This window comes from Chiloscyllium plagiosum, unplaced genomic scaffold (assembly GCF_037043375.1).
Source record: "Chiloscyllium plagiosum isolate Xiang-an unplaced genomic scaffold, Cpla_swu_hap1 HiC_scaffold_30, whole genome shotgun sequence".
NCBI lineage: Eukaryota > Metazoa > Chordata > Chondrichthyes > Orectolobiformes > Hemiscylliidae > Chiloscyllium > Chiloscyllium plagiosum.
This window is the reverse complement of record NW_028270168.1, coordinates 10,731,122-10,743,265: the sequence shown is the minus strand read 5'-3', so window position 1 is coordinate 10,743,265 and position 12,144 is coordinate 10,731,122. Positions and strand designations below refer to the sequence as shown.

At 42.3% G+C, this 12,144-nt stretch overlaps 1 protein-coding gene and 1 long non-coding RNA gene across 4 annotated transcripts in view; one reads left to right on the top strand and one right to left on the bottom strand.

Annotated features, from left to right (window-relative positions):
* The window catches only part of LOC122563509 (uncharacterized), a 45,829-nt gene that overhangs the window by 8,707 nt on the left and 24,978 nt on the right, over positions 1-12,144 (top strand). The window lies entirely within an intron of this gene.
* The window catches only part of LOC122563506 (tRNA selenocysteine 1-associated protein 1-like), a 32,518-nt gene continuing 25,287 nt past the window's right edge, over positions 4,914-12,144 (bottom strand). For 2 of the 3 annotated variants that reach the window (XM_043717303.2, XM_043717304.2), the window contains exon 9: positions 4,914-6,471. In XM_043717303.2, coding sequence (XP_043573238.1) covers positions 6,329-6,471 — 143 coding nt within the window. In that variant the 3' untranslated portion in view covers positions 4,914-6,328. The remainder of the gene's footprint in view (positions 6,472-12,144) is intronic. The other variant, XM_043717305.2, reaches the window with a different exon arrangement.

The window sequence follows — 12,144 nt, the reverse complement described above, 5'->3', positions numbered from 1 at the left end:
CAGGTCAGGAAGGCGGTGCCGGGCTGGAGGGATCCGGCTAAGACAAGGTGGGGGGAGGGGGGATGAAGAAACTGGTGAAGTCCAAGTTCATCCCCTGCGGTTGGAGGGTTCCCAGTCGGAAGATAAGACGCTCCTCCTCCGACCGTCGGGTTGTTGTGGTTGGACGTACTACACAGATGGCCTCCTTCTTCAAGGACCGCAATTTCCCCCCCGACGTGGTCGACGGTGCCCTCCACCGCATCTCCTCCACTTCCCGCTCCTCCGCCCTTGAGCCCCGCCCCTCCAACCGCCACCAGGACAGAACCCCACTGGTCCTCACCTACCACCCCACCAATCTCCATGTACAGCGCATCATCCGCCGTCACTTTCGCCACCTCCAAACAGACCCCAGCACCAAGGATATATTTCCCTCCCCTCCCCTATCAGCTTTCCGTAGAGACCACTCCCTCCGCGACTCCCTTGTCAGATCCACACCCCCCACCGACCCAACCACCACTCCCGGCACCTTCCCTTGCAACCGCAGGAGGTGCAACACTTGCGCCCACACCTCCCCCCTCACTTCTCTCCAAGGCCCCAAGGGAAACTTCCATATCCGCCACAGATTCACCTGCACCTCCACCCACATCATCTACTGCATCCGCTGCAGCCGGTGTGGCCTCCTCTATATTGGGGAGACAGGCCGCCTACTTGCGGAGCGATTCAGAGAGCACCTCTGGGCCACCCGGACGAACCAACCCAACCAACCTGTGGCACAGCATTTCAACTCCCCCTCCCACTCCACCGAGGATATGCAGGTCATTGGACTCTTCCACCGCCAAACCACAACAACCCGACGGTCGGAGGAGGAGCGTCTTATCTTCCGACTGGGAACCCTCCAACCGCAGGGGATGAACTTGGACTTCACCAGTTTCTTCATCCCCCCTCCCCCCACCTTGTCTCAGCCGGATCCCTCCAGCCCGGCACCGCCTTCCTGACCTGCAGTCTTCTTCTTGACCTCTCCGCCTCCATCCTACTCCGACCTATCACCCTCACCTTGACCTCTTTCCACCTATCACATTTCCAACTCCCTCCTCCCTACCTTTTATCTTCTCCTGCTGAACACTCTCTGCTCATTCCTGAAGAAGGGCCTGTGCCCGAAACGTCGAATCTCCTGTTCCCTGGATGCTGCCTGACCTGCTGTGCTGTTCCAGCAATAAAGTTTCAACCTAGGGTATCTGGTTGGCATGGACAAGTTGGACTGAAGGGTCTGTTTCTGTGCTGTACATCTCTATGACTCTATGGTTGGATTGCTGGCTCGCAATGCAGAGTGGTATCACTAACATAAGTCTGATTCCCATACCAGCCAAGGTTACCGTGAACGTTCCACCGTCTCAATTATTCCCCTTGTTTGAAGCATTGCAACTCTCAGGCTAAACTCACCAACAGGAGAAAGTGAGGTCTGCAGATGCTGGAGATCAGAGCTGAAAATGTGTTGCTGGAAAAGCGCAACAGGTCAGGCAGCATCCAGGGAACAGGAGAATCAACGTTTCGGGCATAAGCCGAAGAAGGGCTTATGCCCGAAACGTCGATTCTCCTGTTCCCTGGATGCTGCCTGACCTGCTGCGCTTTTCCAGCAACACATTTTCAGCTCTAAACTCACCAACAGTCATCTCTTTAATGCATGCGCAGCCCTCTGGGACTCTTGTGACTTTACTGAATCAAGAAGGGGGCAATTACCAGTCTTACTTGAGGAAAAGAAAGCAAACTTATTTTCTGCTAGACTGAAGAAAAATAATGCAGCATCAATCATATTGGCACACACAGGTACAATATGAAAGAAGGGAGAAGGAACATGCAATTTAAAATCCTGGTGTTCCTGAGGTGTATGTTTTCATCATGGTTGTATAATTGATGTCTAAAATTTTCAACAATAGCCAAGCTTTCAGTTGTCCTTTCTCGATGGTTAGATGTGTCTTTTTTAAATTGGCTGTGTGATCAGGCACTTTTCCTCTTTGAGGACTTTCTCCAGCTGATTCCGGTTGCATTCAAAAGTCCATCTCCCCTGCTTTGCCAAAAACAGCTCCTTGAAGCATCTTTCATGTATTCTGTTTGTGGAAATGTTTCTTTAGGTCTGCTAAATTGGAAGCAAGTTTCAATCTCCAATATGTGAAAATTTGTGTAGAGGTGCAAACAAAAAATAAGAGATAATGGTTTCTTTATGCCTGAGCTAACTGATTTCAATATCTTTTGATCAAATGTTAATTTTGGTTGTAGCAGTGTTGGTTTCATGACTTGACCAACATGTAGTAAGTGACTGGTAAGCCAATCTTAAACCTTTTTAAAACCGTTTCAGCCCATGCAAATCCCAGGTATTAAAACCAGATTGAAGAATTCAAAAATCAAAGTCCATATTTTATCACTATTGTGTGCTGCAAGCTTATATTTTCTATTTCCAGACAAAGGTTTTCTTGCTCAGCTATCCTCCACCACTTTAAACTTTGGCACTTCCATAACTTTGATACGCACACCCTATACAGTACAGACTTAGTCTCGTTCACTTATCATCATTGTTATGCTGGTTTATATTTCCTCTTTGTCGCTCCATATCCTGGAGTTCCTCCTTAAACTACTCTGTATTTCTATTTCCTTCTCCTTTTAACAGTTATCTTAAAACCCATGTCTATTGCAAAGTTTTGGACCATTTTTGGCTCTATGTCAATTTTTTCAACAAAGCGCTTTGGGAAAATTTTCCAGATTAAGGATGTTATATAAACAAATGTCATTGCTACTGTTTTACAAATATAAGTATATGACAGTGGTACCACGTTCAACTTCTGAAAGTTCTATGCAATATCCCCCTAAACTGGGGCCCCTGAACAAAAACTAACCTCTCCAATACAGTGCAAATGAACAGACAGCCCTTTTCAGATGCCAATGATTTTTGATGGGATGTCACCCAACGGAAGTTTGTCTTTTCAAAGACATATCACCACTTCCCCTTGCTAATTTGACTATTCCACAGGCATTTCAGCAATTAGAGTCATAGAGATTTACAGCACGGAAACACATCCTTCGGTCCAACTCGTCCATGCCAATCAGATATCCTAAGTTAATCTAGTCCAATTTGCCAGCACTTGGCTAATATCCCTCTAAACCCCTCCTATTCATATACCCATCTCGATGCCTTTTAAATGCTGTAATGGTACCAGCCTCCACCATTTTCTCTGACAGTTCATTCCATACACAAACCACCCTCCGTGTGAAAACGTTGCCCCTTAGGTCTCTTTTATATCTTTCCCCTCTCACCCCAAACCTATGCCCTCTAGTTCTGGACTCCCCCACCCTAGGGTAATGACTTTGTCTGTTTATCCTAACCACGCCCCTCATGATTTGATAAACCTCTATCAGGTCACTCCCTCAGCCTCCAACGTTCCAGGGAAAACAGCCCTACCCTGTTCAGCCTTTCCCTATAGCACAAATCCTCCAACCGTGACAATATTCTTATAAATCTTTTCTGAACCCTTTCAAGTTTCACAATATCATTCCGATAAGGAGGAGACCAGAACTGACACAATATTCCAAAAGTGGCCTAACCAACATGGTGGCTCATAGCACCAGGGACCTAGGTTCAATTCCAGCCTTGGAGTCTGTGTGGAGTGTCTTGTGTGGGTTTCCAACACCTGCTCTGGTTTCTTCCCACAGCTGAAAAATGTGTAGGCTAGGTGGATTGGACATGCTAAATTGCCCTGTAGTGTGCAGGCTAGATTGGCTGAATGGTCTCTTTCTGCACTGTAAAGATTCTAGCTCGAATCAAGAGTCTCATGCAATTATTAACAAGATTATGTTGTCCATAACCACCCCCATCTACTTGCTAGTGAGTGTGGATAATATATCTGCTATATTACTAACAAGGTGTTTTTTGGAAAGTATACCTTATTCATAAAAAAATCTTTATCTACATTCATAGATACTAAAGCAGTTCTGTACAGTCTTTGCGTTTGACTGTAGCCATACCCCTGGGAAAAATTCTCTGACTATTCACTCTATCTATGCCTCTCATCATCTTATACATCTCTATCAAGTTATCTCTTACCCTTCTTTGCTCCAATGAGAAAAGCCCTGACTCCCTCAACCTTTCTTTATAAGATATGCCCTCCAGTCCAGGCAGCATCTTAGTAAATCTCCTCTGTACCCTATCTAAAGCTTCCACGTTCTTTCTATAATGAAGCAACCTGAACACAATATTCCAAGTGTGGTCTAACTAGGGTTTTATAGAGCTGCAGCATAACATCATGGCTTTTAAGCTCAATCCACCTACAAATGAAAGCCAACTCACCATACTCCTTCATAATAATCCTATCAACCTGGGTGGCGACTTTGAGGGATCAATGGATGTGGACCCCAAGATCCCTCATGTTCCTCCACACTGCCAAGAATCCCGCCTTTAACTCTGTTGTCTACATTCAAATTCAACCTTCTAAAATGAATCACTTCACACTTTTCTGGGTTGAACTCCATCTACCACTTCTTAGCACAGCTCTGAATCCTGTCAATGTCCTGTTGCAATCTACAATAGCCCTCCAAACTATGCACATTTCCACCAACCAATATGGTTGGTGTTTTCCAATCTGTGTATTATAATATATTTGTCTACATAATTGACACCTGCCAAGCCATAAACTCACCCAATTTATCCAAATCAACTTGCAAACCGATGTATTCTGTGTTACGACAGTACATATACTTGTGACATCTACAAATGTAAAAGGTTCTTCCGTTTAAGTTCGCACTGTGCCAATAATGAAAACCATGAATTGTAAGAGGCCCAACACAGAGCTCTGCAGAACTCTGCCCATAATCAGGCACCAACAGTTGTCCAACACTCTGCAAGTAAAGCTCAGATTATCCATTGCCTGCATTCAAAACAGAAATGATAAAAGAAAATCACCTTTATTTTAGTTTACAAAATAAATTTGTTTTTTTACAGGTTCATGAGTATGATAAAATCAGAATTTCAATAAAAGTACACCTGGAAAAATTAAAATGTCAACATTTGCGAGCAGAACTTATTGACCTTAAAAAGGCATCCAATGACTTTACTTCCAACAAATAATTTCCCAATATATTGTACCCCTTCATTAATTTACAGATCTGGAGTCCCACTGCATACTTTGTGACTCAGTAGTACTTTTGAATGAGAGTGCAACTTGGGCATTCAAACTATGCTGAAAAAAATACCTGGAATCAAGACAGTGAGGGATACAGCAGCAGAATTAGTGGTATTTTAAAAACAACTCTTATATACTCTCTCATTGTAACCATTAAATTTTAGTTAGGGCAATTATACCTTCTTTCCAAGCACAGATGCAGTCTGCTGAATGTATTTCTGAAAGTCAGAAGCAAACAAGACCCTGTGGCTTATCCATATTTGTAAATTCAAAAGTTTGGGTTGGAGGTGGCTGACAAGTAGAAACTACGCCAATATCCTACACTATGATCATAACCTCCATTTTGTCCACTATTTTGATAATCCTAAAAGTACAACCAAACAAACAAAAAATTTTTACAAGATCAGTAATTTTCTTTTCCAGCTGGCTGAGAGATTTTGACAAAAAAGTGGACTATAGATATTCGGCAATATCAACACTTTTTGCCTTATATGTATATACACGAACTCTAAATGTAATGAGTAAATCAATACTGTACCAGATGGTAAAAACCAGAAGTCATCAAATTGACAAAATTGTTTGAAAAATATCACAATTTTCATGAAAAAAATTAATCTAGATCCATGCGCAAAAAACCTTTGTGTTTAGTGTCAACGGATATTTGAACTCCTAATCCCTAAACATAAAATTGCATCAAAGTAACAACACATGCAAAGAAATGAATTATAAGGCACTTACCAGTGTTGAGATTCACACAATGTTTATAAACCTGTTGGGGTCAAAAGAGTCATCAGAACCCCTCAGTTGTGAGACTACTCTGTACATTGCTTCTCTGGCGATCGTACTCCTGTATACAATTATATTTTAAAACACTCCTGAACTCTGAATGAATTATTTGGACAGCCCTAACATTAACATTTCGGGAATAAATTCCATTTTTCTTAAAAAATAAAGAACATTTCTTCTGAAGAAGATTCCTCTTAAATCACCATTTTGTTTCAAACTTTGCATAAACCAAGAACAAGAGGATGCAGTATTTATTAAATCAGTCATATTAAATCATATTAAACAAGAATTGTGCCAGAACCAGAAGATCTTGAGAACCAGGGGACTAAAAAGATCCCTCACGATACGCTGATCACCTGGATGCTTTACGGCTTTGCAGTAGCAATATTAATCTGCTAGGCTATGGCCGAAGCAGGGATGTCAGATGCAACACTGTCCAATGGCTGCCAATGGCAATTCATTAGGGCATCATAGAACTCCTCACTCTGTTCCATGAACTGTGCATTTGCTTCATCGATATCCAAGTGAGGAACTGGATCTGGAACACAAGTGTGATAGCAGTATTTCAATTCATAGCACACAGTTGAGAATGCGCTTTACTCTACAAGTTAAAGAGATCTCACAACCTAAATTGCACAATTTTTCTGCAGTATTGTGAAAACTTCTTAGGATATAGTGGCCAAAATATCATATCAATAAATCACAATTCACGTTTCTCTCTTCACTTTCCTTTCCAACTTCTGACATTTGTAAATATATCAGTTTCCTTTTCCACAGTTCATAGCCAATCTTGCCATTTGAGAATCTGTCTTGTGAATTATTTCTCACCATCTCTCAGGTTAACCTTTTTTCCTTTGCATCCTGCTTCTTGCCTTTGCTAACTTTTTAACCATGTCTGAGTTGGGAACACCAAAAACAGGGTAAAAACTGTGGTTCATTGATCATAATTTGCACTGTGTTAGCCACAGAAGCTCTGTCTTTTTAAACCCAATTTCCTTTCTGATTTCTTTGATTTTCTTGGTATATATATATATATATTAAGTCTGCTTTGTGATGCTTTTTGTTTCTTCTGAGATGAGATCACCAGAAGCTGATAGGGGAGAATTGTGATGGTGGTGTTGGGGAAGCCTGTGAAGGAGCATCCAGTGGATGATGCAAAATAAAAATTACAGATTTTGATTTCAGAGCTTCCTTCCTTCATATTATATTCAAGATCAGAAGACTATGCTTTCCCTAAAAACTTTTCCAGCCTAAATAGTCAGTGAAAATTCTTATTCACTGTCTACAAGTAATCTTGTTAATCTCTCGCAAAGCATTCTAAACATATTTTAACTCCTTCTCTTTGACAAGCAAAATACAATCAAGTCTTTAATTACAAATGGTGGTGGCAATTATCTTCATGTTAATGTCACTAGCATTGAAAGCGTCACTGAAAAAGAAAGAAACTGACTTCAGATTATATACAGCAAAACAAGCTGCAAAGTGGACATGTAGTCTATTACAAACAAGAGATAAATTTAACAGTGCATTGCTTTTCTGCAAAAGAAAAGTGAAATGTTATAGACCACACCTCATACAGTTACCACAACACAGTGCCATTAATTTACCAAGATCTGATGTATTATTGCACCCTTTCTCTAGTGCGCAATCTGACAATTTCTACTTGTATTTCCAAACTCCATTCAAGACTCTTATTGCTAACCTAAGTAGGTTTTCTGAGGCCAACATCATTTGTATCTCTTAGTAGTGTGCAACCTCCAGCAGTAGAGTAGCCTCTTGTACTACCAAAGTCATAGCAACATTGGATGCTAATGTCAAAAAAAATTCAGACATTAGAGAACAGTATGAATATCCTAGCCCATATTTTATCAAATATGTTCAACATCCACCAGTATTTCTGGTGGTAAATCTCAAAGTAGTGACTGAGGGCATGAGATTAACGGAATACCTCTTCTCTTTTATTCCAATGTTCCACATGTCACATAAAATGCAAGACATTCTCTGTGGGTAGTGTTCTTATCTTTAAATTGTAAGGTTGTGTGTTCAGATCCTACTCTGGGGATTTGAGCCTAAAATCTAGGCTGTTAATTTATTACCATACTGAGGGAATACTACACTGAAGGTAATAGCCTCAAAAGAAAACAAAAGATAGAAATCATGGAAATCAATATACTGATTATATGAGCAAGAAATGCTAGAAAAACCTAGGTCAGGCAGCATCTGTGGTGAGAAACAGCAGTAATAATTGCTGATCATTGGGAAATGGTGATGTAGTATAGTGACTGATGCTTAACTGTTCCCTGAAATGTCTGAGCTAGCACCTCATTTCAAGGACAATTGGGAACGGACAACAAATGCTAATCTTGCCAGTGATACCCAGAACGGAGGGAAAATAGAAATCTATGAGTTGAAGATGGAAGGTGGAGGGTTGAGGTTCTGGCTCTAGGTTTGTTAGCTGAGCTGCAAGGTTCATTATCAGACGTTTCATCACCATACTAGGTAACATAATCAGTGAGCCTCCGGATGAAGCAGTGGTGGCATGGCCTGCCTTCTATTTATGTGTTTAGGTTTCCTTGGGTTGGTGACATCATTTCATGTTCTTTTTCTCAGAGGGTACTAATGAGAGTGGGCCATGCCTTTTTGTGGCTAGTTGATATTCATGTATCCTGGCGGATAGTTTTCTGCCTGTTAGTCCAATGTAGTGTTTTTTTCTAACAAACACATTGACTTGGATCCCATTTACCACCCCCTGAGAAAAAAAATGGAAATGACATCACCAACCCAAGGAAACCTAAACACAAACAGAAACCGGACCATGCCACCAGTGCTTCATCCGGAACACTGATGATGTTACCTAATATGGTGATGAAACGAACCTTCCAGCTCAGCGAGCAAACCTACCTCCAGATTAAATAATAGATTTCATTATACAAGAACCAAAGAGAGGGGTGATGAATATATTAAAGAAATAAAAATTGTGTTCAAATGAGATGTGATTGCCACATAAAAACTATCATGAATTGAACACGAAGGGATAAGGAAAAAGAAATATCATCATCCCAGCAGAACCAAAGAAAAGGAAACAAAATACAGATCAAGATAGAGGCAGAGTTATAACCTAAAGTTGTTGAACTCAATCTTGACTTGTGAAGGCTGTAGAAGAGACAAAAGATATTTCTCAAGCTTATGTTAAGCTTCATTGGAACACTGTAGTACACCACAGACAGAAAGGTCAGCATGGACGTAAGGTGAAGCATTAAAATGACAAGTAAACAGAAGCTCAAGATCATGCTTGCAGACTGAAAGAAGGTGTTCTGCAAAATGGACACCCGGCCTGCATTTGGCCTCCTCAGTGCACAGGAAACTAGACATTGGTTTCTGAGCAGATGGGAGCAATGTTAAGTCATCAATCTCCAAGTGTTTCCTACACTGGACTACATTATATCCACATGTGCTTCCTAGTTTGAAATAGCTCTCAGCCTGCCTTTCAGTCATAGATGGTGTAGGCACCCTGCTTCATGCACCAGTGTTGTAGGAGTGCACAGAACATTGCCACATAAAATATAAAGCTCAACAATTTCATCAGTCTTTCGGTTGGAGGTCACAAGGAAGCCAAACAGCAAAGCTTCCCAATCTGGGTCAGATCACTTGATCAGATTATGAGACAATTCTGCTATTGCATATTAGCGGCTGCCACAGAACTAAGACTGAGTGTTAATAGCTGCAAGCACCCTTTAAGGCCTGATTCTTGTTCCAAAGATGCTACCGAAAAGGTAGGTTTTCATTTAAAAGGTATCTGAATGGATTTTTTGAATAGCAAGGGTTTAGAGGAATATGGACCAAATGCTGGCAAGTGGACTAGATTTATTTAGAACATAGAACATAGAAGAATACAGCGCAGTACAGGTCCTTTGGCCCTCGACGTTGCGCCGATCCAAGCCCACCTAACCTATACTAACCCACTATCCTCCATATACCTATCCAATGCCCGCTTAAATGCCCATAAAGAGGGAGAGTCCACCACTGCTACTGGCAGGGCATTCCAAGAACTTACGACTCGCTGAGTGAAGAACCTACCCCTAACTTCAGTCCTATATCTACCCCCCCTTAATTTAAAGCTATGCCCCCTTGCAATACCCGACTCCATACGCGGGAAAAGGTTCACACTGTCAACCCTATCTAACCCTCTAATCATCTTGTACACCTCAATCAAGTCACCCCTAAACCTTCTTTTCTCTAATGAAAACAGCCCCAAGTGTCTCAGTCTTTCCTCATACGATCTTCCTTCCATACCAGGCAACATCCTGGTAAACCTCCTCTGCACCCGTTCCAGTGCCTCCACATCCTTCCTATAGTATGGCGACCAAAACTGCACACAATATTCCAGATGCGGCCGCACCAGAGTCTTATACAACTGCATCATGACCTCAGGACTCCGGAACTCAATTCCTCTACCAATAAAAGCCAGTACGCCATATGCCTTCCTCACCGCACTATTTACCTGGGTGGCAACTTTCAGAGATCTGTGTACATGGACACCAAGATCCCTCTGCTCATCCACACTACCAAGTATCCGACCATTAGCCCAGTACCCCATCTTTTTGTTATTCTTCCCAAAGTGAATCACCTCACACTTAGCTACATTGAATTCCATTTGCCACCTTTCTGCCCAGCTCTGCAGCTTCTCTATATCCTGCTGTAACCTGCCACATCCTTCCTCACTGTCAACAACTCCTCCGACTTTCGTATCATCCGAAAACTTGCTCACCCAACCTTCTAACCCCTCTTCTAGGTCATTTATAAAAATGACAAACAGCAATGGTCCCAAAACAGATCCTTGCGGAACACCGCTAGTGACGGCACTCCATGAAGAAACTTTGCCATCAACTACTACCCTCTGTCTTCTTCCATCCAGCCAATTCCTAATCCAAACCTCCAACTCACCCTCAATGCCATATCTCCGTATTTTCTGCAGTAGCCTACCATGGGGAACCTTATCAAACGTCTTACTAAAATCCATATATACCACATCTACCGCTTTCCCCTCATCAACCTCCTTCGTCACCTTTTCAAAGAATTCAATAAGGTTTGTGAGGCACGACCTGCCCTTCACAAAACCATGCTGACTATCCTTGATCACATTATTCCTATCCAGATGTGCATAAATCCTATCCCTTACAATTCTCTCTAAGACTTTGCCCACAACAGAAGTGAGACTCACCGGCCTATAGTTACTAGGGTTATCCCTACTCCCCTTTTTGAACAAGGGAACCACATTTGCTATCCTCCAGTCTTCTGGCACTACTCCTGTAGACAAAGAGGACATAAAAATCAAGGCCAATGGCTCTGCAATCTCCTCCCTTGCTTCCCAGAGAATCCTAGGATAAATGCCATCAGGCCCAGGGGACTTATCTATTTTCACCTTTTCCAGGATTTCCAACACCTCTTCTCTACATACCTCAAAGCCATCCATTCTACTTGTTTGTGACTCAGTATTCACATCGACGACAATGCCCTGTTCCTGAGTAAATACTGAAGAAAAGTATTCATTCAGTGTCTCCCCAATCTCTTCCGCCTCCACACGCAACTTCCCACTACTATCCTTGACTGGACCTATTCCTACCCTAGTCATTCTTTTATTCCTAACATACCTATAGAAAGCCTTAGAGTTTTCCCTAATCCTACCGACTAAGGACCTTTCATGTCCCCTCCTTGCTGCTCTTAGCTCTCTCTTCAGGTCCTTCCTGGCTACCCTATAACTCTCAATCGCCCCAATTGAACCTTCACGTCTTATCTTGAGATAGGCCGCCCTCTTCCATTTAACAAGGGATTCCAATTCCTTATTAAACCACGGCTCCCTCGCACGACCCTTTCCTCCCTGCCTGACAGGTACATAATTATCAAGGACACTCAATAGTTGCTCCTTGAACAAGCTCCACATATCATTTACACTCTTGCCTTGGAGTCTACTTTTCCAAGCCCCACATCCTAAGTCATGCCTCACCGCATCATAATTTCCCTGACCCCAGCTATAACTCTTGCCCTGTAGTACACACTTATCCCTCTCCATCACGAGAGTAAAAATCACCGAATTATGGTCACTATCCCCAAAGTGCTCACCTACCTCTAATTCTAACACCTGGCCTGGTTCGTTACCCAGAACCAAATCCAGTATGGCCTCACCTCTTGTTGGCCTGTCTACATATTGTGT